The sequence below is a fragment of the Lobosporangium transversale genome, assembly GCF_002105155.1.
Source record: "Lobosporangium transversale strain NRRL 3116 chromosome Unknown BCR41scaffold_25, whole genome shotgun sequence".
NCBI lineage: Eukaryota > Fungi > Mortierellomycota > Mortierellomycetes > Mortierellales > Mortierellaceae > Lobosporangium > Lobosporangium transversale.
The window spans coordinates 464973-488571 of NW_019029003.1; the positions used below are offsets into that span (position 1 = coordinate 464973).

Sequence of the window (23599 nt, forward strand, 5' to 3'; positions counted from 1 at the left end):
GAAAATTCTCGGATGATGGAGGAGGGGAAGTTGAGGGTTCGAGACCATCGAAGGAACCTTTGTTAAGCCCGGGGGAAGGAGGAGGAGGAGAAGGAGGTAGTGGTGGAAGTGGCAGTGGAGGAATCAGAAAAAGGAAATTTTCAGATGAAGGAGGAGGAGTAGAGGGATCAAGACCACCGAAAGGATCTTTGCTGGGTCCAGGAGGAGGGGGAGAGACAAGCCGGCAACAACAGTAGGACACAATCTACTACAAACATGACTAGGTCCAGAAAGGCCTTCGTCTTAAAAAAATTGTAAGTATTGGCTCGATATACTTTTTTTTCTTGGTTAATTTATTTATTTATTTATTTCTGTGTTCTAATACATTTCTTCTTTTTACAATAGATGGAATGTCTCGTTTTTTAATGGGACGGACTATATGCAAAGCTATCCTCTGATAACAGTATCTTCTGAAAATAACTGGACAACCACAGCCAGTTCATTTGTTATTCAGATGTATCTAAGCTATACTATTTAATCGGGGGCGACTTTGGATTTCGTCTCCATAAAAGAATTATGAAAGTCACCCCACCCACCAGGCTGTAGATCGCATTCGAGATGATCAAATTCATTGTGTGGAGACTACTGTTTTTTTAGTGTATCAATCCAAGCAGGCGGCAGCTACACAAGATTTCCATCGGAAGCTTGGTACTCTCTCCATCAACCTTCGATGTGTCTCTTTTTGATGCTAGAAAATAGTGAGGGTCTAAATATGATCACCATACACATTTACAGTTGGTTAGTACCATAACGTATAGTCAAACACCCAGCCAATCTATTTACACAGCAGAAAACAGGATATTACCCCATTCATTCTTCTCTTGAGATTTTCGTCTGATGACTCTAGAAAAATGAAAGAGCGTGTTAATGGCAAGGATATTCACATTGTGCTCAAATCAAGGAATATATTGGTGTAAGAAGATGTAAACGCCAGTCAGTGGAGAGCTAGAGCATGTATGCGAAATAGGCTCAAGCAGAAAAAATAACAAATTCATCAATGTAAACAAGTCAAATAAAAAATAAAAAATAAAAAATAAAAAATAAAAAATGTATCTTTAAGCAAAAAGGCTCGCGAGAGGACAAAAAAGCAACAGTGAAAGTCGGGGCATGGGCATAGACCATGGGTCCCTATACCATCCTAGGGCCAGATCCCAAAGGGTTTTAAAAGATTTAGCAAACTTAAGAAATTCAACCAACGTTCTGAATTCTCGCCACGGGCCAAATGCTTGAGCTTTGGAACGAGATGAAAGAGGAACAATCTTTCGAATACAGACGGATCCAATGGGTGTCGGTAAGAGCTTCTCTCCTATTTTTTGACAGCAAGAGCATATGCTAAAGATGGCATACCCTCTATATCGCAGATGCAGGAGAGTTGGTTCGGTCTGATGAAGATACTGAGTTTAAGTTGATTCAACGTTTCCTGGTGCTCGATGGCGAAATTTTGATTTCCGACGATTAGAAAAGGCGTGCTAATGCCCATCTTAGGTCCCGGGGCTCAGCCGCTAAAGCAATGTTTGAGAAAATCCTCATGCAGAGGTCACAAGGGCGTAGGGGCCTTACGGTTGTCGATGGACATGGCAGGCTTTTCCAACCCGCTCCCCCAATGCCAAAGAAATATACATATCTAAGCTATCCCTGGGAGGACTTGCCATTTGCTCTGATGACAAATCTGGATCTTGTTTGATCCTCACGGCAAACCCGATGTATTTTTTATGCTCTTTCGATTTTACTGCGACATAGAAAAACAGAGAAAAATAAAGTTATTGTACAAATTTGTACAATAAACGGTTGGATAGTATATTTGTCGTCATCCTTGCATGGTCCGTGCGTGACATAGTCTGTGCAAGAGGTTCTTTAAAAAAAACTCATAAAATGAGCTAATTCCATGGTTTATTGATGATTCTTTTTTGACTAATGAATGTTTGGCAGATTAATATCGACTCAGTGGAGTTCTTTCACGCAGGCTGGCTCGTTGTAGGGCGGAGTAAACTTCACTGCTCTGAAATCAAGAATGTGGAAAATATTCAATGGACTTAAGACTTTGTATTATCCCAGTTATTATCTCTGTTTTCTTTTTCTTAGTGGTGCTTCTTGGCGCTATGGGTTATCCTGACCCTACCGAAATGTTAAGGAAGGCATCTTAATACTGTATATGTTGTTGAAGGGCACCTCAATCTCTGAGATGAATGTATTTTGCCCAAGAGGTCATTTCATGACGTTATTACAGACTTTTTTGACAGGGAAACGCTTATTTTAGATTAAAAATTAACCTCATGTGTTAGCAACATGTTCTCAAGTATAACCTTTCGTCTGCTAATGTCGCGGTCCATTAATCCAGAGGAGTTTAAGTGTAATACACTTCACATAACCATGATAGCCGAGTGGCATACCTTATTGCGGACGAAGCTATTATGTACTCATACAAACTCAAAAAGTCTGGGCTCCGCATTCAGGTGTGCTGTGGCATAAATAGTATGATATTGTTTATATCTCAACCCGCGAATGCCACGATTTCAATGACGAAGTCATGCTCTTCAAGATGGCTATTGAGAAGAATATCCGTAACCTTGATTGCATTACTCTGGATGGAGGCTATGCACAATTTCTTCACGGCATCGTTGAAAAGAGCGGCTAATTAAATTGTCGAATTTCTGTTGTGCAATCTGGAAGCTGAGAGGAATAGTATTGACAGACCAGAAAAAAAGCTCAACGAAATGATCGGAGGCTTTCATTCCGAGATAGAAAGTTGCTTTGGAGAGATGCGGAGTGCCTTCACAAAGTTTAGTCATACTGTGGTAAAGAGGATATCTGATATAAGCGCTTTCTTACTGCAATTCAAGCTATGCTGTTTACTCCTTAATATCAAACGCATGGTCGCCTTGTGGAATGTAACAGCAGAGCCGCATCAAAGCTTCTGGATGTAAGAGAGCTTCGACTATCCAGACGGCACTGATGCAAACGCTACTCAAAAACCTTTTTCTCCAAGTAACTCTATCAAAATCAAAGACACTCATAGTATTCATAGCCCTCAGGATTATTCCTAGATCTCACTATCGCTACCACCACTACTATTGCTACTGTCCAAAGTGTCGGCAACGACCATGAGTTGAGCGATGATAGCACTGACGACATTTTCGAAATTAAAAAGATATTAGAATATTAGACCACCGAGGGAAAGGGGATGAAATAAAATATCATGCTCATTGGGAGAGATACAATAAACGTGAAGCTACAAGGGTACCGCTCAGAGACTTTAAACAAACTCGCACTATTAATGATTACTGGAACTCTAGGTGCACATTTTAACTAAAATATATATAATTTTAAATGTTTATACTTCTCTAGGTAGACTTCCGAAGTTGGAATTGATCCAGTCGCCCTGATAAATCCCCTTGGGACTTTACAACACTTTTAGAAAAGAAATGGTCAAACCGAAAAATGTGTAATATCAGCCTGGCATGGACTAAACCCTATGTTTTAATGGGGCTATAGCATTTGTGCCCAATGCATGGCGTCCCGACCTAAAGGCAGGTCTGGTGCCTGTTGGCCTACGTCATGAGTTGACCAACAATGCCTATCACAGGTGAAGTTTAGCTCTCCATTTGAATATGCAGCATTTCCGCGGATTAAAATGCAAGCGGCTCAACATGTCACCTCGCACCCTCAGCAGACCACTTCCACCGTTGCTGGAAAGTCTCGAGTCCTGCTTGATTAATCAGACACTGCTGAATTTATTGGATTTTGGATTGTTGCTTGTACTTGGAAGCCCACCTTTTGCAATGTCATCCTTGGCCACCTGAAGAAGCAGCAATGGCCACTCTATCTTCAGCCTTTGGGCGCGAAGGGACGGCCCCCCTGGATGCAGCAAAGATCGCTACCAACAGACATAGACACAAATACAGGCATAGCACAGCGCCGGCTCGTGGCCAGCGGCTCAAAGTGTGGAAAGGATATTGATACTTAGCGTTTGCGTGGCCGCAAGCACGCTAACTATAGTCTAGAAGCAGTGCGGTTCCTTTCCGATTACTTCCTCAGCGGTGTATTTCAGGCGTTTTTTGTACTGTTCTCGCGCAGCCCGCAGTATGCATTGATGAAGCATTCCTTACAGTTCATATGGAGTTGTTCCTTGGCTTCTCTTCTTCTCTTCTATGTGCTTCTCGGCTCTTTTAGTAGATCCTCAACGAGTTTCAACATACAAACCCTCTATTTTCTGCCCGTTGTAGGCTGTGTTCTTTTCAATAACTTCATTGCTGCCCATGAATAAAAATGTGTTTGATTTCAAAGCCTAATTTAGTTGCTTCTCCTACAATGTGGACGAAGACTGGCGTACACTCCCTGGGCGGCTGTAAAGAAGCAAGCCTGAATGTCTACGCGTACAAGGCGAAGCTAGAAGGCTATAAGCTTTCTTTCAAAGATGAGTCCAAAGATTGTGTTTTGCGAACGAAAGTGTTTAATGTTTTGACTGTTGAATAGCTGTACAGCAAACAGGAAGGATGCCATCCAGCCTTTTACGTGGTTCAATTTCAATTTTTTTTTTTTTTTTTTTTTTTTAGTCTGCTGCTATCGCTAGGCCTTGCTTCGGTAGCCATGTTGTATGTGCAAGGCAGGCCTTGATGCCTTGAAACGGTTGGTAGGATGTCCCGATGGTCCATATCATGCTCTGCCGGGCATTTTTGTTTTTGAACTGGCGCTGCCAAGAAAATTCAGTTAGTCTATTTGTCTATAAGCATATTCGCGACCTATTTTGGGTTTTACTTGCTGCAAACCTCTCGTGAATCTACTTATATGCCGCATCCTCGGTCATACAATGGTTTTGTTTTCAAAAAGAATAATACAGAATATATGCCTATTTAACAAGCTTTTTTAATGAAATCTCAAGGTTTACACCTTCCATTAGATAACCCACAGTACATATTAGTATGAGTTTTCTACTTAATTTAAAATGACTCACAAACGGCTATTGTTGAAAGAAAATAAAAGAAAGAGGTATTTTTCAAATAGTTGAAATGCATATGGCTCGACATAAACCGATCCAAACCGCCGAGTTAGCGCTTCATGTGTTGTAAAATAGAACACTCTAACTCTTTACGTTCCAGGAAACAAGAGCCATTATAGATAGAACGAACTTTCGCCTCGTTTCATTTATGATGCCTTACCAAATACCTTATACTTCAGTTTGTCAACGATACCATGGATTCCTTTAAAAAGTATTTCAATGAAGGGTGGTCGCCAATGTCTTTTGAATATTGTTGCTAACTATTATTACACTGGCTAAGGCATCCAAAGGTTATCAATCTCTCTTCGCTCCATTTCATCGGGTCCATGGGCTTGACAACATGCTCACTGATGAAGCCCTCCAGATCACGCTTGATTAATGTTTTTTGTAGAGCTATGGCTGCTTCCATTCTTAGACCAAAAAAAAAAAAAAAAAAAAATAGACAGAAGCTGCCAAGAATAAAATACTCTCTTCGCTGACATTTGTTGCTGGAAACGCTGAAAAAGATTATAGCCTGGGACTAGTTATCGTTCGTGCCTCTTACAGAATTTGAAGCACAAAATGCATGAAGCTTTGACATGGATTATTGGCTATGAATAAGTAATATCCTCCTACCTATCTTTGATCTAATAGAACTCTGTATGATCTTAATGAGTTTATTAAATGTATCTTGGTATTCATCATGCATCATGGCTTTAAAGGATTTCCATCCCTACCTTTCTGAGGCCAGAATTATCATCGTTACAGACAGTTTTATCGCGACGACTCAAGCTTAGAGTGAAGAATAACTTGTCAGGGATATGGTAAATTGGGGTCCACGTGATTTTTAGTCTTTTCTTCCTGTGAATAAAATTGCATTTTGCCCTTTTGTCTGAGTTGACACAAATTTTTCCATTCGACCCTCATTCAGTTTTTCCATTCGACCCTCATTCAGCCTTTCACTTTCTCTTTGTATTATCTTTTTTCTTCCTGCTCTTTCTCCTCCTTTCATTTCTCTTCTTTCCCATCCTTCTCTGGCTTTGAAACCGTTTTTCAAACTTTTTTTATTATTTTTTATTTTTTCGGTTCTACTTCGACCTTTTTGTATCCTCATTCCTGCCAGCACACTGATCCTCCAACAGATCGAGGCATGGAGCCTCAGGATCAGGCCTTCTCACACCGACCAATGGGGGTGCATTTGGACCAAGATCCCAACACTGTAAACAATGTTTCAGCATCATTATCCAATCACATTCATGACAGCAACCCATTGGTAACTACTCATTCACGGCACGGGAGCATTGTACGGGACGACACTCGCGCTGCAAACGGCAATAGCAATAGTAATAGCAACATTCTTCCTTCTTCACGCACATCCTCATCCACTACGCTTATCAATCCATCATCTTCGTCTTCCTTATCTGCTCGTTTGCCTAGCGCTCCTCCTGCAAACCCACCGCCTCGTTTTTTTACTCGACCATATCGACGTACACAGGATCATCATCACTCACATCATGGATCCATTCATAATCCAAGTGGCGGTCAGAGCAGTTCCAGTATCGGTGTTCGATCGGCTTTTCGAGACTTTGTATTACCCGCACAGATAATTCTCATTTGTTCGATTCTCAATGCACTTTGGCCGACGATATCCAGGACCGTAACAACAGCACTGGAGTTCCTAGTTTTGGTTCTATCTTCCTATAGTGCCTGTGCACGTCGCAGCGATGATTGCTACTTTTTGGAGCCGTTGATCCATGATGGGCAGGAGGCTGTCTATGTCGAGGCCATTCAGTGGACACTCCGAAGCGTTTTTTGCGTCTTACTGGTAGGTGGTACCTACTTTGTAAGCAAAAAAATTCAAAAGGTGTGTGGTAATGCTTTTATTCCAGTGAACCCCCTCAATCCGCCCTGAATGTGCAAACAGATTATGTGCGCAAGATTATCCAATGGATTGTCTGTGTTAAGAAAGTAAAAGTGCAGGGGACGTAGTACAACACAAACCTGCAATCTTGACATGTATAATGTACGACGAGAGCTAAAAGCCTGCTGATGATCGTCACGTCATTAAACTAAATGGGAAGACCGACAACCAAGTCGGGCATAGAAGCAAAGTGGAAGAGTAAATCGGCATATTAATTGCTCATAAATATAAACACAGATCATGCAAGCGGACTTTGCATTATCGTAAAATTGCTGTTGTGTTTTTCATTGTGGTTGACATAAAACTTGCTTTCCTTTTTTTTATTTTTTTTATTTTTTTTATTTTTTTTTATTTTAGATTTGGATCGTTTTGGTCAGTAATAATTGGACGTGGCTCATGACATACCAGAAACGACTGTGGGTTTATGTGGTACGGATATTTCCTTGGAAAATCACTCGATCGAATAGCCAATCGACAGGGCAAAGTTTACGACACCAGCGAAAGCCATCATCTGCACCAGCTACAGACCAGTTCAAAGACACAGGAAGCCTTGTAGGATCGCCAACTCCAAGCCGTCATCATCCACGAAGGGCAGGGACCTCCAGCGCAATAGACACGGATGCTTTTTCAGCAGGTTCTGGATCAGAATCCAAAGCGCGGTTAAAAATAAAGGCTCGAAAAGGTAAAGCTTCTTCATCGGACAGCATCCATGATGCATCTATATCTTCCAACCGCTCGCCATCCTATAGTCACGCAAATAGCATAGTGGATAATGCAGGGAAAACAACATCTTTGGCATCTTCGGGAATATCCACGCAATCAAGGCAATTAAAAGCAAAATCAACCAAGACAAGAGTAGCTGATGCGGATACGCGTAATGGGTCTGAAATGGGGATAGAAACTACCACCGCCATGTATGAGACTGCAGATGATGGATATTTTATTTCAACAGATCGAAGGCGTCGGAGAAAAATGCGAGGGTTAAAGTCCAATACAGCCTCTAATTCTACAGAATCTCTTGTTAAGGTGTGTACAAGGAGCTTTAATCTTTTTTGCTATTTGAACAAGAGATATGTATCTCACCTATGAGATATATCTATTCTAACGATTGCTATAGCCCATAGCCCCTTCTTCCCGAGAACAGGAATCTTCCTCCATCAACCCAAATACTACAATCCAGCCAACGTCCAATACATTGCCTGAAGCCCAAGTTGCAAAAGCCTCAGACTCAAATCATGCGTCTTTAGTTTGCGAGCGAGAAAAAAAACACACCCATCATGAGCATTTGTCTCGGGATTCGAACACAACGACAGCACCTTCAAAGCCCAATATCTCAGTATCAAAGGCGGCGGACACATCAGAATCACAAGCCACCGAATTGAAGTTCATACATCCATTGCATGCTCTCAACTCGACAAGCCCTATTGTGCGGTCAAAGTCATCGCACAAACGATCACAATCCGCTCATCTTCCCTCCGCTTCACGTTGGAGCATTCCGCAAGCTTCAGCGCCAGGTGGTAAAAAGGCGGCTAAATCGTCTTTATGTCAAGTTTCATCTCCTGATACCTCGAGCGAGCCTAATGGATTGATGAACCCGGCACAAACTAGCGAGGATAAATCAGAGAATGTGGCATCTAAGGATTATAGTCTTTTCAGTGATTCGTCTATATGGTATTCGCCTTTTCAGTCAGGGCTGGATATCTCTATTGAGAGCGACCAAGAGCATGGAAAACATAGATCTAGGTCGAACTCAGGGCCCAGGATACAGATTGATTCTTCTAATACCCAGAGCAACCCCAATCTTAGTCAGTTGCTACCTCCCTCCTCATTTTTTGAATCATCGCCAAGAACACCAAGAATCATGCCCTTTAATCAGCATCATCAAGAAAACACACTGGACATCGAAAGATGGTCAACACGGAGATCGCCGCCACTATTAGCATCATCTACAGTTTCAATACAGGAGTCGGATTACGTGAACCCAAGGGATTATTTTAGAGGTAGCCAGAGCGCCAGCAGTAGTAGGAGAGCATCGATTGAAAATAACTTGACGGAGTCATTGTTGTGCGGGAGATCAAGAATGTTTGCCTCGTCTCCTCCTAGTTCGTCAATTTCACGTCCATTGCCTCTATCAGAAGAAAATAATGGACTGATCTCAGGGTCGATATTTCTTCCACCTCAGTTTAACTCCTCAGCAACCCCTGCTGCTTCCACTGTTTTTGCATCCAATCCAGTTGCGTCGACTCCATCAGTCATAAATCACTCTATACGGACAGAAAACAGGTTCTCTGATCCGATCGAGCCCCAATTTCCGGCGTTCATGAACCCTTGGGAAACAAACTACTCATACCAAACGGAACCGACTACATCAGAGGCTTTCCTCGCTTTCGGATCCTCATCGACACTGAGTACTGTGGACCATGCTACTGATCGTGACCGGCACTCTAGTCTTCTCAGAGTTATGAATGCGGACAACAGGATTGGTTCAAACGGGAGTAGTGAGGGGTTACATCATATGCAAGACAAGGAAATCGAGAGAGAGGCTATCCGTCAAGGGTTTTTTTTCCCCAGCCTTGCTCATCATTCAAATGCTTCATTATCATCCGCCGATACAACAAGCTTTCATCCGTATGCTTCAATTGAAATGTCTTTAGCCGCAGCAGCAAATCAGCCACCGCCTCTCTTTAAGGAGCTGCAATACAATTTTGTGGAGTTGACAATACAAGATGTTATGAAAAATCAAGTTGCAACAGAGGAAAGCAATCAGATCCAATCATCTCCGATAGAAATCAATGAAAAAAAGCCCAAGGACAGACATCGACATGGGAGATCTCGCTCAGGACACCACAAATCAGCCTCTCTAGGCTCATTTTTTTCATCCGGTCCGTCTGCCACAGACGTACCAGACAGTGGAACCGTTGATGTTCAATCGAATACTAGAGGAACCTCTTCATCGAATCGTACCATACATAATGGCGGACTGACTATACATTCCAGGCAAGGGCGTTATCAAGGGCATGGAACTGGAAAGGATTTTGACGGAGCATCGACCATATCTGGGCGTCATCGTACTGTGACTGACCAAGAAACCCGACATAAAAACGTTAGTAAACAACAGCACTTTGATTCTAACAGCTTAAAGCGATCATTAAAAAAGGATCATCACTTTTAGAATAGATATGCTGTTACACTTTTTCATTCCCCTTTCTAGATTTATTAAAATAAAAGCGATGGCCTTTTTTATTTCTTCTTTTACATGGTACAAAGATATACAAATACAGTAGTATTATGATTAATTGGCTTCCACAGATTGACGAAGTGCTCATGAACAAGCTTAGTTATCTGCAAACATATAGAATTCAAATGTGAGGTCAGAGCGTTACTCGTCTCAAAAGAATTGGCGACCTACAAGCTTCCGAAGGCCCATAAGTCTGTTCTGATCACGATAGACAATTAAATCCTATAACCGCCCTTGCTCCTTCAGTTGTTGTTTTTCTTCCTCGCTTAATGACCAGAATTCATCTACTTTACGCTTGTAGTATCTACGAATCTAAAGAGTGTTTTAAAATAGTAAAAAAAAGGACAACAAACAAGTTAATACGATGCAGGCAAGAGCGCATTCATAAACATGTAAAAAAATCACTTTGTTTTAATGAACAAAGCGTCAAATGATTCTCATACCGGTGTAAAGCATGTCTCTTTGTCTCCAAAGTCCGCAAAGAGAGCAAAATAGCCACTCATTCCTAACCAAGCAAATGTTGTAAGAAGTAGTCAGATAGAGTCGAAGACTTGTTTAATAACTATGGGAGAAATAGAAAGACATGGTGCTATCGATTATAAACTTACCAATTGCAAGTGCAATGGTTGCAATGTGCAACTTTCGGAGACCTGGGCGAATGATGAGAGATTCTGGGGCAAGATTCCTACGTCTGTACTTTTCTTCTAGGAAGCGCCGCTTCTCCTCAGATATAGATGTATATTCATTTCGGGGACTTTGATTAGGATTGTCCATTGTGTGCTAGTACCAGAAACAAATGGCAGAAGTGCTCATGTAAAATTTAAAAAATAAAGAGACTGCTTGGACACCCAAAGATAAACAAATAATTTAGTGGCGTTTTTTTTTTTTTTTTTTTTTTTTTATGTTGTCTTTTTTGATAGAACCATGCCAAGGTTGCATCACCTCATCTCATCTTCTCTCTAGTCTTCTCATTACAACCAACTCATCGATTTAAATCTCAACTATCATCGACATCCTAATATTCAGAGAGCACACTATCATGGTTCAAAAGAAGGGCAGCAAACCCGCACCCGTAAAAAAGGGGGCGAAATCGACCACACAAAAGAAAAAGGTATCATTGAAATCATAAAAGACAATTTTCTGCAACATTATCTTAAAAACAGAAATTCATCTAATCTCTCTCTTCTCTCTATCTTTTTCCTCTGAAGCCTGGGAACAGGAAAGATAAAAAAGATAAAACTGAGAAACAAATCAAAGTCCCTAATGTAGTTGTTCCCAACTTTGAGGTCTCTGACGATATCGAAATTGATGAAGAGGACATCGAGTTCTTTAAAGCGAATAGCCAGCTGTCTGGGTTTTTAAATAATATGGATGCCGTCAAATTAGCAAAGTATGCTCTCTGTATAGGAATCAGATTTTTGGTTGTTCCGCTTTGGTCATGACAACGGTTGAATAGCAGTAACAAATTTATTTTATCTGTTTTCTTTGTATCATTAAAAAAAAAAATATAAGAAATGAGATTATCAAGGCAAAGAAGAAAACAACAGTTGGGGCATTGAAGAGAGGATCTGTTCAGGAAACAGTAGACGATATAGAATCAGAACCAGAATCAGTAGACTCTGCGGATAGTGACATAGAGGGCATGGACATTGATATGGATGATGATAGCGATGGGGCTATGTCAGAGGATGATGAAATAGTAGAAATGGCAGATGGTCACTACGGAAGCTATGATGACGATAGTGAAGAAGGTGAGGATGAAAAAGAGCCTGGAGATCTGGACTCGGATGAAGAACAGGATTATGAGTTGGCACCTCGTAGGCCCGAAGGGTGGGCTGAAAAGAGCAGTATGCGTCTGCCTATTAAATTGGCGGATGGCCGCATTAAGGAGGTTAAAGATGATCGCATTCGACCAAGTGAAATAAAGACTAAGGAAAAGGAGGAGGCCGATGACACAGAAGACGAAGAGGTAGAAATTGAAAGTAGTGACATTGCTGAAGATCAAATAGAGAAAGCGCAAGTAGATGAAGCCACGCCAGAGAAGAAGCTTCCCAAGAAGTTGATCTTGGCCCAAAAGAAGGAGGAAATGGCATCTATTGCTCAAACTATTATTGCTGATCCGGAATCAAATGTAGGTCGTTAAGCTGGGCTTCCTCCCGGAAATCACTACTTATTTTTTAGGTCTTATTTGAAAAACATCCGCTTATTTTGTTAATATTGATTTCGTTCATCACGTTCTTTTATGCACTTTATTATTCACTCCGATAGCTTGGTGCACTCAAGAGGCTTAGAGCTTTGGCACAAGACCCCAGTGATGTGATAAAGAAGTTAGCCATGTTAACACAATTAGCCGTATATAAAGATATTTTACCAGGATACAGGATTCGTCCACTGACAGAGAAAGAGCAGGGCGTCACCGTCTCCAAGGAAGTAGCCAAGCTACGAGACTACGAACAATCACTTCTTCAGAATTATCAACATTATCTTCAAAGCCTTGAAAAAATTTTGTCGCAGGACAAGTCAGGGAAAGAAGACGAGGATGAACAGGAAACGAACCATACAACAGCATCATTGACTGCCCCTGCTCCTACTGCCAGCTCGCTTACTAAGGATGAGTCTGCTAAAGAGGCAAAAGCTGATTTAGCTACGGTCGCGCTCCACTGCATGTGCAACTTACTGACAAGCTTGACACATTTCAATTTCCGTCTGAATTTGATGACTGCTCTGATCGTCAGGATGAGCCGGCGGCACTGGAGCGAACTTTCAGAGACTTGTAGCAAAGCGCTAAAAGATGTTTTTACAGAAGATGAATCTGGAGAGGCATCCTTGGATGCTGTCAAACTTATTACAAAAATGATAAAATCCAAGTCGTATTTAATCCACCCCAATGTAATCAACGTCTTTTTATCGCTCCGACTCAAAGAGGAGCTGCCAACACGCCAAGGTGGCGAAGAAGATACCAATACTAGGAAGAGGAAGAAAAAGGAAAAGGTTCACATCAGCAAGAAAAACCGCAAATTGTTGAAGGCTAAGAAGGAAGTTGAGATTGAAATGAAGGAAGCAGAGGCCGTTGTGGACAAAGAGGAAAAGATGCGGGTGCAAACAGAAACATTGAAGTTGGTTTTCGTGACTTATTTTCGTATACTCAAGCATGCTCCGGGATCAACGCTCTTACCAGCCGTGCTTGAAGGTCTTGCTAAGTATGAAGTCATCATCATATACGACGCTATTAAGAATGACCTTTACTTTAATTTTATTCCTATTCTACAGCTGACACAATTGATGTGGGTTCTCTTTTATTTTCATTTTCATTTGATAGGTTCGCTCATTTGATTAATGTAGAGTTTTTCACAGATCTAGTTGAGGTACTCAAGAGAATCATGATCGGTGGTTCCGAAGTACAGCAGTTTGATCCATACAACCCCTCCAACCGCCGGACTCAATTGCTCTGTATTGTTACGGCTTTCCGATTGCTTCAAGATCAAGGAGAAGCTCTCAATATTGATTTGAAAGCATTTTATAATGAGTTCTATACTACTTTATTGACAGTGACTATGAATCCCGATATTGAAGGAAATATCTTCGAGGCAGCAGAGGCATCGGCAAGGGAAAAGGAGAAACAAAAGCAGGCTTCTAAAGCTCAATGGAAAGGCAAAAATTCCAAGAAGACAGTAGAGGACGAAGTACTAGTGGTGTTTGACACGGACCGTGAGCTTATTTTGAAGGGATTTGAATTGCTATTCTTCTCTACAAAGGGTAAGATTCCAGTAATTCGATCGGCATCGTTCTTAAAGCGGATTGCGATTGCGTCCTTACAGTTCCCAAACAAATCAATGAAGGATTTTTTGAGCATCATGAGGAGACTTATTCAGAAGCAGCCACAATTGGATCAGTTGTTAACGGGCTCGGATGAAGATCGGGCAGGAAACGGAGTGTATCATCCAGCGCTCAATGATCCTGAGTTGTGCAACCCTATGGCTGCCAATCTATGGGAATTTGAGTTGATGAAGGTAAATAAGCAAAAAAAAAAAAAAAAAAAAAAAAGTATAACATATTGTTGCAGTTTGAAAAGAAATGATTCTTACAGAACGCTTCATCTCTATTTACTCTCTTTAATACTCTGGACGGGAATAGTCGCATTTCGATCCAAAGGTGCGACAGATGGCACGCGAACTAGCTGCGTTTACGCCGAGTGCAGGCCAGCGCACGCACGATCGCACCATCAGATAGAAGCTATCGCATTGGTCCATTGGCATTTTCAATCCACTAACCCACTAACCATTTCAATGCAAAATTAAATTCATCGTAACATATTGGCATTTACAAAATTATATTTTTTTAAAACGAAAAATTCAGGGCAACGGTTAATTTGGTTCATCTGCCTGATTGTCTGTCTGAATGTCTGTTTGAATGTTTGTCTGATTCGATTCTTCCCTTCACATTATTAGTACTGAACTACCTGACCACACTACATTTAGTACTACTGCTACTACATAAGAAATGTCTTCACATCATCCTTCCCAACATTCAAAATACAGCTGTACTGGCTCATTAGATGAGACATCTGTTTCATGTCAGAGGAAGCGTAGTGTTGAAGACCAGGAGCTAGACCAAGGTCAGAGTCAAAACTATGACCGGGAGCAGGGAGATAACGGAGCTATTACAACCACACCCGTCGTAAAGAAGGCTGCAACATCCCCTGAACTAAGAAAGGAACAGAACAGAGCTGCACAACGAGCATTTCGAGACAGGAAAGAAAGACATCTTCAACAGCTCGAAAACATGATCAGAGACCTTAAAGATCAACAAGTACATATGGTTACCCGCTTTCGACGCGAGGTCACAGAGCTCAACTCACGTCTTGAGACCACTATGCTTGAAAATCAATACTTGCGTGAAGTTGTTTTCGCATTCGAGACGGCACTTTGTAAAGGAGGGCATGTTGCGGTTTTACAAGATGTCAAACAGGAACTTTATCGCCATCATAATGAAAAGCATGCGCAAACACACCAAGCAAAGTCAGATATGGCTAGAAACATTGGATCAGATGCTACAGCTCAGCATGACGACTTTTCTGAAAAGTCAACAATACCATCCAAAGAAGCACCTCACCCTTTGACATTGCCTCTCACGGCTGTAGATCCTACGCATGACATACTGTCCTATACTGTCAATCGGGAGATCCTTTATAGAGCGCCTCCGCTCTTTGTAACTGTTGCATCTGATGATGGAAAAATCACGACAATCAGATCACCTACAGAACCATTGTCAGCACCCCGCCCATCTTTTGTTGCACCGGGAACTCATCTACCCAAACATACAGACTACACAAAACATCCAACCGTATTTGATGAGCTTCAATCCTCATTATTCCCTCCAGGTACACTGGAGTCTCTGGTGCAGAGCGGCATGGCGACCCCACAGGAAGTTGTGAATGATAGTAATACTTTCTTTGAGCAGATTCCTTCGAATACCGCGGTCATGGGCGATGATCATGGATACTGCTCGGCAACAACTACTACGAACAGTCAACGGGTTCGAGGAGAAGGGGGTATCAAAAACTATGCAACCAAAGTGGGACTTGTGAATGGTAACCATCGTCTGCAAAAGGAATTTTACATCATGGCGACATCTCCACCTGCAGTGGACCCGAATATTTCACCTCAGATCTATGAAATACCTCATGATTCAAGGATTGACTTGATTCCATGTCCCAAACTGCGGGCGCAGATGATTTTACACCAAAACAAATACAATATCGACGAGTTGTTTCAGCTGCTGTTGGATAAAGCAATCTGCCATGGACCACCCATGGATGTACACAGCTGGGAATTGCCAGACGAGTTCTTTGATCGATTTGGGTTCTTGATGGGTTTAGATATGGAGCGAATTCGACGCAAAGTGTGGCCACGGAAGGCGTTGTAAAAAGGATGCCAAAGCTAGGCGACACAAATTAGACTAGCCTAGGTCATACCGATTAAGACTAGACTAGGAACCGTTTCTTAGGGGGTAAAGTGATGTTACTGCAGACTACCATACAGCTGTTAGGTGCAAGTTTTTAAATCTGTGCTGGATTAATGTTGTCATTTTGCATCAGTCAGGGAATTTTGCCGTTTTTTTTTTTTTAAAATAAAAAAATTGCCGAGTGTACGTGACAACAGTCGGAGTCAGAAAATTACTTTCTCACGGGTCTCCTCATTTTTATAAAAGGGACCTGTGTTGTTCGCTCTTTTTGGTTAGACCTTTTCAAATATAAATGATTTGCTTAACGAAATTCTTGTAATTGACGCACAGATCCTGTTTTTACGTTGACGCATCTAATCACATCATTTCTTTAGAAAGACACATTTTTATTTAGATAGATGGGGTGATCATAATAAAAGATATATATACCTTGATGAATGGGTTATCGGTATAGAAAGATGGGGTTGTAAACGTGAGGAGATAGGTATCCGAGACTCTTTGAGAAGAGGGAAAATAGAGAAATAGAGAAAAAGAGTGATAGTAAATTGGGTGGCTATAGTTATTGTCATAGCTTCTCGACAACCTTGATCTGTTTCTTCTGTTTGCTTGCGCGATATAAAAAAGGTTGGACATCTTCTACATCTTCTACTTTATTCCATCTCATTTTTTCTCTTATCTAATTCCATTCTTCCTTCTCTCTTGACGCACCCAATCTTTTTTTTTTTGCTTTCCTTCTCTCATCTCTTTCTTTTTACTAATGTTTGCTCTTAGTCGTTCTCCCACAGTGGTATCTATCGCCTCTGGTGCTGCTGCCGCTTCTCCCCTAAACCCCAGACTGCTTATCTCTGACGTACCCCATCTTTCCATCCGGTCTCGCTCCTATTTTTCTTTGCCTACCTCCCTCTATTCTTCTTTTTCTTCTCATTCATCCATCAAATCCTCTCCATTCATCCATCGTAACATTGTCAATCGTCCCGCCCCATCCTTTCTCTCTTCCTCATCCTCTCCTTCGAATCTCATTACAAAACGTACTAAAATGTCATCCGGTCCCACTAATTCCACCGAGCCGATACAGAAACCTTCTGGAGAAGCCTCTTCTGCTGCAGAGTCGCCCCGTATCAGCTCGCCAGTTCATCAACATGCGCGGTCGCACCCATTCTTCACCAAGTTTCAGCCGAGCACCGCTGGGTCCTCGGCTTTCTCCACTAGCAGTGCTGCTGGTTCGAGCAACAAGAGCATTGATGAAGCCATTGCGGCCGTTACATCTCAAAAAGTCGGTAGCAGTAGCCCTCGAGCCATGGCTGCTAATGCTACAGAAGCCATTATCAACAAACGCCTTAACGATTTTTGCCTCGACAGCGAGATCAAGCTGAGTGCGTCTACAGCTGACACCAGCTGTTGCTCAGGTGTTCATGATCATCGCACAATTGACCAATCCGACTTCCCTCCTATCTCAGAGGAAGCACGAAACTTCTCTGAAAGGTTGCTAGGACAGAATAAGGCATGGGCCCTTAAGACAGAAGAAGAGCGCCCCGGCTTCTTTGCAAAGCTGGAAAAGCAACAGAAGCCGCAGGTGCTGTGGATTGGTAAGTTCGAGTTCATGGTATTGTTTTAATATGAGATCAATCTTCTGACGGATCTTCTATCTGCATCAGATATAATACACGATACTGCTATCTTTATAATGAATCTCGGCCCTCATGCTCGTCTTTCACCATATTTTTGAACATGTAGGCTGTTCTGACTCGCGAGTACCCGCAAACCAGATTGTCAATCTCGACCCCGGAGAGATTTTCGTGCATCGCAACATTGCCAATGTCGTGACTCATACAGACATGAACCTACTGTCGGTACTCGAGTATGCCGTCGATGTCCTTAAAGTACGCCACATTATCGTCTGTGGACATTATGGCTGCGGTGGTGTTGCAGCTTCATTGACACAAAAGCAAATCGGTATAATCGACAACTGGTTGCGTAACATTAAGGATCTGTACACGATCCATCGAAAGAAATTTGAGGCCCTCCCAGAGGGCAGTAGAGAACAGCAGGATTTGTTGACTGAGCTTAATGTGATCCAGAGCGCGCTCAACGTCTGCCATACCTCGATTGTTCAGAAGGCTTGGAGCCGTGGTGCGGAGCTTAGCATCCATGGATGGTGCTACCGCTTGAGCGATGGAGTGATCCGCAATTTAGGTCTTTGCATTGAGGGGCCTGGCAATGTTGAAGATGTCTATCATCTTACTGAAGATGCTCGCGCTAAATGAAATGGGGAAAATTAAACAAAATAAAAGACTTTTAGGACAGTAAACATGCATTGGTCTAATTTTCGGTGCCATTACTCAAAGATAAATGCAGGGTTTATAGACGGTTTTGCTCTCATTCCACATCGGTGGTTGATGTGAAACCGATACAGTTTAATACTTTTTTTTTTTTTTTCTTCAGATAAACGGAACTTCTGTGCAAACAAATAGGATCCACAGGGCCCTCAATTGAAGAGGGTATCTTGGCATTGTACCTTGTACAGTATTATAGACTAATAGATATTCTCTACTGCTTGAATCAGCCCTTGAAGTCTTATGCATTTTTTATAGCAATCAACTCACTAATACGATCTTCAGTAAGTGGAGAGATACGAAAATAAATAAAGAAACATTTTTGCCGAATCATGGTATATCGTTACAATGGTGTGGCTAATAGAGCTGTGCAGGACCTTTTTTCTAATTTTTTTTAAAGTTTTTCGTACTCATTTTCTTCATTTAGTCCGAGCCATTTTGTTCCTGTCATGGCATTAGTAGATAAAACATAACCTTCCCCTTTGATCCACTCATTCTCTCTACTTTCATTACTTTTTTTTTTTATTTTTTTTTATTTTTTTTTTTTTATTTTCATCAGAGCTTAGACCTTGACAGAAAGCATTGGCTGTATAAATTATTATTGTAATAGTGTTGACGGGTCATGACTGAGTCTTTTTCTGCCAATGTTTGCAATCAGGATGGTGACAACAACACAAGACTTGGTGGCGAGTCTCAGACTAAAGGCAATGCTGGGGGTATAACAAGATTCGAAGGGTTTGAGGGACTTAAAAATACCCTACTTCGTGTTGGTGAGCAACGACATGAACGTTTCACTCGTGAGATCGCAAATCTGTTTGACGGTACGGTTAATCGCACATGAATGAATTCTGATGCTTGTATTAAAAAATAAAAAAGCTCCGACAATTAGTAATAAACACTCTCTTTACATTCACGCAATTACTCAGGATATAAAAAATCAACACGAGAAGATGAGGCGTTTATTATTACCGAGTTTATCGAGGCTAGAAAGAAGTGCGTTTCAATGGAGCTTGAAATTGAGGATCTGAAAAAAGAGTACGCGCAAATGAAAGCTAGGCTAGAAGGCGCAAAGACTGAAGCAACATCAAGTAGATCACGAGAAGGCGGTAGTAACGATAATACCAATAGCACTGGCACAGAGGTAACTTCCGAGATGATAATTGCAAACTTGGAACGGGAGCTTCAAAGGGCAACCCAAGACCTAGTTACAGCTCTTGAAGAAGCGGAGAAGAACCGAAAGGCCTTAGAGGAGCATCAACTACGGCTCAAGAATACGGAAGCCACCATCGCTGGTTTGACAGAAGAGAACACCCGGAGAGGAGTGCTTAACGCGCAGTTACATGAAAATATGAGTGCTAAGACCCAGGAAATCATGCAACACACGTGGAAAGCTACAAATCTTCAAAATACGCTCCAAGCAAAAACGGTTGAAGCCGCACATTTACAATCGGCACTACAAGAAAAGACATCCTCAGAGTCAAGGCTCCAATTAAGACTGACTGCTGTAGAGAAAGAATTGAAGAATGCGATGGAAGCTTTACAAGAGTATCATGCAGCGATGACAGAAAAAATAGGAACTGGTGCTGGCAATGATACACGTGTTACGCGACTTTTAGCCTCATGGACAAATAGTTCATCCCCGATTACGCCTATGTCCTCGTTAGGGCCTCAATATCAGCAGCAGCAGCAACAACAACAACACCAGCAGCAACAACAACAACAACAACAACACCAGCAGCAGCAGCAGCATCAGCAACAACAACAGTATCAGCATCAACAACAACAACAACAACAACAACACCAACAGCAACAGGAACAACAGCAACACCAGCACAAACACCAGCAGCAGCAACAACAGCCATGCACCCACTCTCCTACCACTTCCATAGACCTGAGTTCACTGACGCAAGAGCAAAGAATTCAGATGAATGCTTTACTATCAAATCAGGGACAAGGACTAGGTTCAACGGTTAGTGATCAGGCAAAGCTGCACCAATTCCTTCTGCATCAGCAACAGGTCACACAGCAGCAATTTCCTCACCCTCCACAGTTGCAGAATCGGGCCCTAGGCCCACAGCAGCAACCTCAGCGACCGTCTCAAGTCCAGCCATCAACCCAGCTTACACCGCAAGCGCTCTCTGCCCAGCAGCTGCAACAACAAAATCTAGCTCTATTATTTCAACATCAGCAAGCAGCCCAGCAGAATCGAGATACACAGTCGCAACATGTACATCAACCAACACAGCAGCAGCTTCATGCCTATCAAAACCAACAAAGAGCGCAGTTCTCATCGCAGCAGGCCATGCAAATACATCTTCAGCAGCTGTTAGCTCAGCAGTTACAGCACATGCAACAGACAGAACATCGCTCTAGCAATCAACAGCAGACTCGTACACCTACCTCGCAACAAGTTAATAATCCCAATTCACTCAATACTCAACAATATCAAACATCGGTTCTGCAGCCGCAAGCACCCACTCAACAGCCGGCGCAATCACAATACTCAAATCATCCGCAGCAGAGACTATCGCAACAGGTGCGCCAGCACCAACAACAGCCACAGCAACAACCACAACCACAACAACAACAGCAACAACCACAACAACAACAGCAACAGCCGCAACAACCACCACAACAACGACCATCACAGCAACAGCAACAGCAGCCGCAACAACAGCCGCAACAACAGCCACAACAACAGCCACAACAACAACAGCAACCACAGCAGCAACACCATCAGCAGCATCCACAACAACAACAGCAGCAGCCACCACAGCAGCAACCACCACAGCAGCAACGGCAACAGAACGTATCTCAGCAGACTCAACCACAGAGGCAACGTCATCGAAATGAGCAATTTACGCTCTATGCACTTCCAACGCAGGAGAATATTTCAAGACAAGCTTATGCAAAGGCGATCGACCTTCGAAACGAATGGAATAACATGCATAAGATCTTGGTGGGCATTAGCCATAGCATTCGCAACGTTGATATTAGCGGTTTGAGTATGACCCAGCAAATATTAATGAAGCAAGAGCTTCTTCAAAAAAGCCAGCTACAGATCGAAAATATGAACAAGATTAGGGACGCGATTATCGAAATAGAGAGCGGAAGCACCACATCACCGATCACTACTCAAGTACCTGTATCAATATCCCAGGCGGCTATCCCTTCATTTAACGTCGTCAATAAGCATGGCGAAGCTAACACATCGGGGTCAAATGCTCAAACATCATCATCATCATCATCATCATCATCATCCACGGCCACTACAGCAGACCTAACAGTAGTACATATACCAGACACCCCTCCAAAAACAACAGTTGAAAATTTGCCTCAAACCACTTCCCTTACAAGACCTAATCAAGATGTCACACACGGTGTTGATACTTCAGGGAAGAATAGTGATACCTTTAAAGCAAAAATTCCGCTCCAGCGGTCATCTCCGCTATTAATGTCGGTACAGTCAGTACCGCCTCCTGTCAACATCAGTAGCCCTTCGGAGCCACCCACGCTCACACCCACGTCACCACGCTCTGCCAGCAACTTGCCTGAGAAATTCGAGCGCCGTCGGGTCCTATCAGCCAGTACCGATCTTTCCATGACTTCGGATCCTGATTCCAGAAGAATGTCTATGTCGCCAGTAGCAGAAGGATGGAAAGCGATTAAAATGGAGCCAATTGATGTAGATTCTGTTCCAGCTAAGCCAACTAGTAAGGAAATTAGATCACGAGTCCGGTCAGACGACGTATCCATGATGTCTTCTAGTTCATCAGTTGTATCAAATGCGCATTCGGGCAGGCTGGACTTGATAGCTAGATCAGGAGACAAGCAAATTGCCTCTGATAGCTCAACCCACCACAAATCTACCATGGATATTGATACAAATCAGGAAAACACTCCAGGTGTGCAAGATCAAAGACCGTTGCAGAGCTCGACTTCACATACAGGTAATCCTTTTACCAACGGCGTCTCATCTATTTCAAATCTTAGCTTTCCACCTACAAGTATCAAAAAACGGAGATATCCTGAGGATTTAAACAATGAGTGCTCAAATTCTAACATACCGTCACCGCCGACAAGAATATCAGATTCTAAGCGAGGCCTCTCAACACAGAGCATGGATGTAGAAGACTATGGGCCAAATAACAGGATAACCATATCCAGTCGCACAAAGCCCTCGCCATCTGTGGACGACAGCAACACTTCCCCCACGGTAGCAAAAAGGACAGCACTCTCCATCACAAGCACCAAATCGGCTGAGTCCAGCCCTTCTGTAAAGAGATCGGTCTTGAATACCATGTCAATGCTAAAGCAAAATGAGAACCCAGAACCTGAAAACCCAAAATCTGAAAACCCAAAATCAGCAGACGAGGCACTTAAAGCATGGAACGCCGCATTGCGTTCTGTTAGACTATCGTACAATTCAGCAAAAGGTTGGTGAATATTTATTATTGCTTAGATGTATGGAAATAATATTTTGTACATGTAAATATTCACTTCAAATATTCCCATGTTAATGCACTTATAGACCTAAAAAATCCTCAAATTAGCAGTAACAATGTAGCTAATCAAAATCTTCCTGCTGCTTCGAGCGTTGGCTCCTTACCTGAGGGTAGAAATAAAGAAACAACAGTAGAGCAAGCTCAGGAAGCGTTGATATCGAAAGCATCGGCGATGGGCCAAGATCAGCAACCTATATCTGATGTAGAATCTGATTCTTTCACGGCGGATGAAGTTATGGAATCAGGATCTGCACCAGTCTCTAGATTACGGACCGAGCCAAATATCAAAGTCGTTGTTCACGGAGAGGAAGTGACGACCGGCGAGCGTATGTCGTCCCCCAGAGCCCACATCCACGCAGTGAAGATGCAATCGTCAGATGTTTCCGGTCTAACAGCGTCCTTAAAAGAAAATGTCCGCCGCCATGCGCTACCTGCTAAACCTCAGACAATCGTATCGCCCTAAGATGCCAATTTGTCTCTGGAGGAAGGACAAGTGCTTCGCAGGTGGAAAATCCAAACTGGTCAAAACCATAGTCCCCCTATATCGAAAGACTGAAAGAGAAGTACCAAGAAAAAAACCCCGTCTAAACTATTTTAAATAAATACGGAAGGAGACAATTATTG

The 23599-nt window shown here is 42.4% G+C and overlaps 7 protein-coding genes across 7 annotated transcripts; 6 read left to right on the plus strand and 1 right to left on the minus strand.

The window, feature by feature from the left end:
- The first annotated feature begins 5934 nt into the window (after positions 1 to 5934).
- BCR41DRAFT_102530 (hypothetical protein) lies at positions 5935 to 8420 on the plus strand. Its single transcript, XM_022019318.1, has 3 exons — positions 5935 to 6839; positions 7293 to 7877; positions 8252 to 8420. The coding sequence occupies exons 1-3, from the start codon at positions 6165 to 6167 to the stop codon at positions 8315 to 8317; spliced, it is 1326 nt and encodes a 441-aa protein (XP_021880194.1). The 5' UTR covers positions 5935 to 6164; the 3' UTR covers positions 8318 to 8420.
- On the plus strand, positions 8409 to 10284 carry BCR41DRAFT_102522 (hypothetical protein). The gene has a single exon (XM_022019317.1). The coding sequence runs from the start codon at positions 8524 to 8526 to the stop codon at positions 10105 to 10107; it is 1584 nt and encodes a 527-aa protein (XP_021880195.1). The 5' UTR covers positions 8409 to 8523; the 3' UTR covers positions 10108 to 10284.
- BCR41DRAFT_387488 (hypothetical protein) lies at positions 10151 to 10976 on the minus strand. The gene is made up of 3 exons (XM_022027902.1): positions 10782 to 10976; positions 10617 to 10678; positions 10151 to 10485 (listed from the first exon to the last, which is right to left on the minus strand). Exons 1-3 carry the CDS (start codon positions 10945 to 10947, stop codon positions 10396 to 10398), a joined length of 318 nt encoding a protein of 105 aa, XP_021880196.1. The 5' UTR covers positions 10948 to 10976; the 3' UTR covers positions 10151 to 10395.
- Positions 10977 to 11089: 113 nt separating this feature from the next.
- Positions 11090 to 14463, plus strand: BCR41DRAFT_338130 (nucleolar complex-associated protein-domain-containing protein). The gene is made up of 6 exons (XM_022022102.1): positions 11090 to 11284; positions 11382 to 11563; positions 11686 to 12304; positions 12442 to 13373; positions 13493 to 14183; positions 14308 to 14463. The coding sequence occupies exons 1-6, from the start codon at positions 11213 to 11215 to the stop codon at positions 14401 to 14403; spliced, it is 2592 nt and encodes an 863-aa protein (XP_021880197.1). The 5' UTR covers positions 11090 to 11212; the 3' UTR covers positions 14404 to 14463.
- An 88-nt stretch (positions 14464 to 14551) lies between these two features.
- BCR41DRAFT_356325 (hypothetical protein) lies at positions 14552 to 16276 on the plus strand. Its single transcript, XM_022024629.1, has one exon. The coding sequence runs from the start codon at positions 14674 to 14676 to the stop codon at positions 16096 to 16098; it is 1425 nt and encodes a 474-aa protein (XP_021880198.1). The 5' UTR covers positions 14552 to 14673; the 3' UTR covers positions 16099 to 16276.
- A 1158-nt stretch (positions 16277 to 17434) lies between these two features.
- BCR41DRAFT_307702 (carbonic anhydrase) lies at positions 17435 to 18401 on the plus strand (the record flags this gene model as incomplete). The annotated part of the gene is made up of 2 exons (XM_022020873.1): positions 17435 to 17723; positions 17872 to 18401. 2 exons carry the CDS (start codon positions 17435 to 17437, stop codon positions 18399 to 18401), a joined length of 819 nt encoding a protein of 272 aa, XP_021880199.1.
- Positions 18402 to 21540: 3139 nt separating this feature from the next.
- Positions 21541 to 23438, plus strand: BCR41DRAFT_371841 (hypothetical protein; the record flags this gene model as incomplete). Its single annotated transcript, XM_022026636.1, has 2 exons — positions 21541 to 22906; positions 23002 to 23438. 2 exons carry the CDS (start codon positions 21541 to 21543, stop codon positions 23436 to 23438), a joined length of 1803 nt encoding a protein of 600 aa, XP_021880200.1.
- Positions 23439 to 23599: the final 161 nt, after the last annotated feature.

Excerpts from the sequence above, each read along its gene's own strand:
- BCR41DRAFT_102530 (XM_022019318.1), top strand. The coding sequence starts at position 6,165 with ATGGAGCCTCAGGATCAGGCCTTCTCACACCGACCAATGGGGGTGCAT. Across the intron at positions 6,840-7,292 it reads GCGTTTTTTGCGTCTTACTG|ATTTGGATCGTTTTGGTCAG; the intron begins GTAGGTGGTACC and ends TTTTTATTTTAG. Across the intron at positions 7,878-8,251 it reads CTGCAGATGATGGATATTTT|CTTCAAAGCCCAATATCTCA; the intron begins ATTTCAACAGAT and ends CAACGACAGCAC.
- BCR41DRAFT_102522 (XM_022019317.1), top strand. The coding sequence starts at position 8,524 with ATGAACCCGGCACAAACTAGCGAGGATAAATCAGAGAATGTGGCATCT.
- BCR41DRAFT_387488 (XM_022027902.1), bottom strand. The coding sequence starts at position 10,947 with ATGGACAATCCTAATCAAAGTCCCCGAAATGAATATACATCTATATCT. Across the intron at positions 10,679-10,781 it reads AACCATTGCACTTGCAATTG|GAATGAGTGGCTATTTTGCT; the intron begins GTAAGTTTATAA and ends TTGCTTGGTTAG. Across the intron at positions 10,486-10,616 it reads AAGAGACATGCTTTACACCG|ATTCGTAGATACTACAAGCG; the intron begins GTATGAGAATCA and ends AACACTCTTTAG.
- BCR41DRAFT_338130 (XM_022022102.1), top strand. The coding sequence starts at position 11,213 with ATGGTTCAAAAGAAGGGCAGCAAACCCGCACCCGTAAAAAAGGGGGCG. Across the intron at positions 11,285-11,381 it reads CGACCACACAAAAGAAAAAG|CCTGGGAACAGGAAAGATAA; the intron begins GTATCATTGAAA and ends TTTCCTCTGAAG. Across the intron at positions 14,184-14,307 it reads GGGAATTTGAGTTGATGAAG|TCGCATTTCGATCCAAAGGT; the intron begins GTAAATAAGCAA and ends GGACGGGAATAG.
- BCR41DRAFT_356325 (XM_022024629.1), top strand. The coding sequence starts at position 14,674 with ATGTCTTCACATCATCCTTCCCAACATTCAAAATACAGCTGTACTGGC.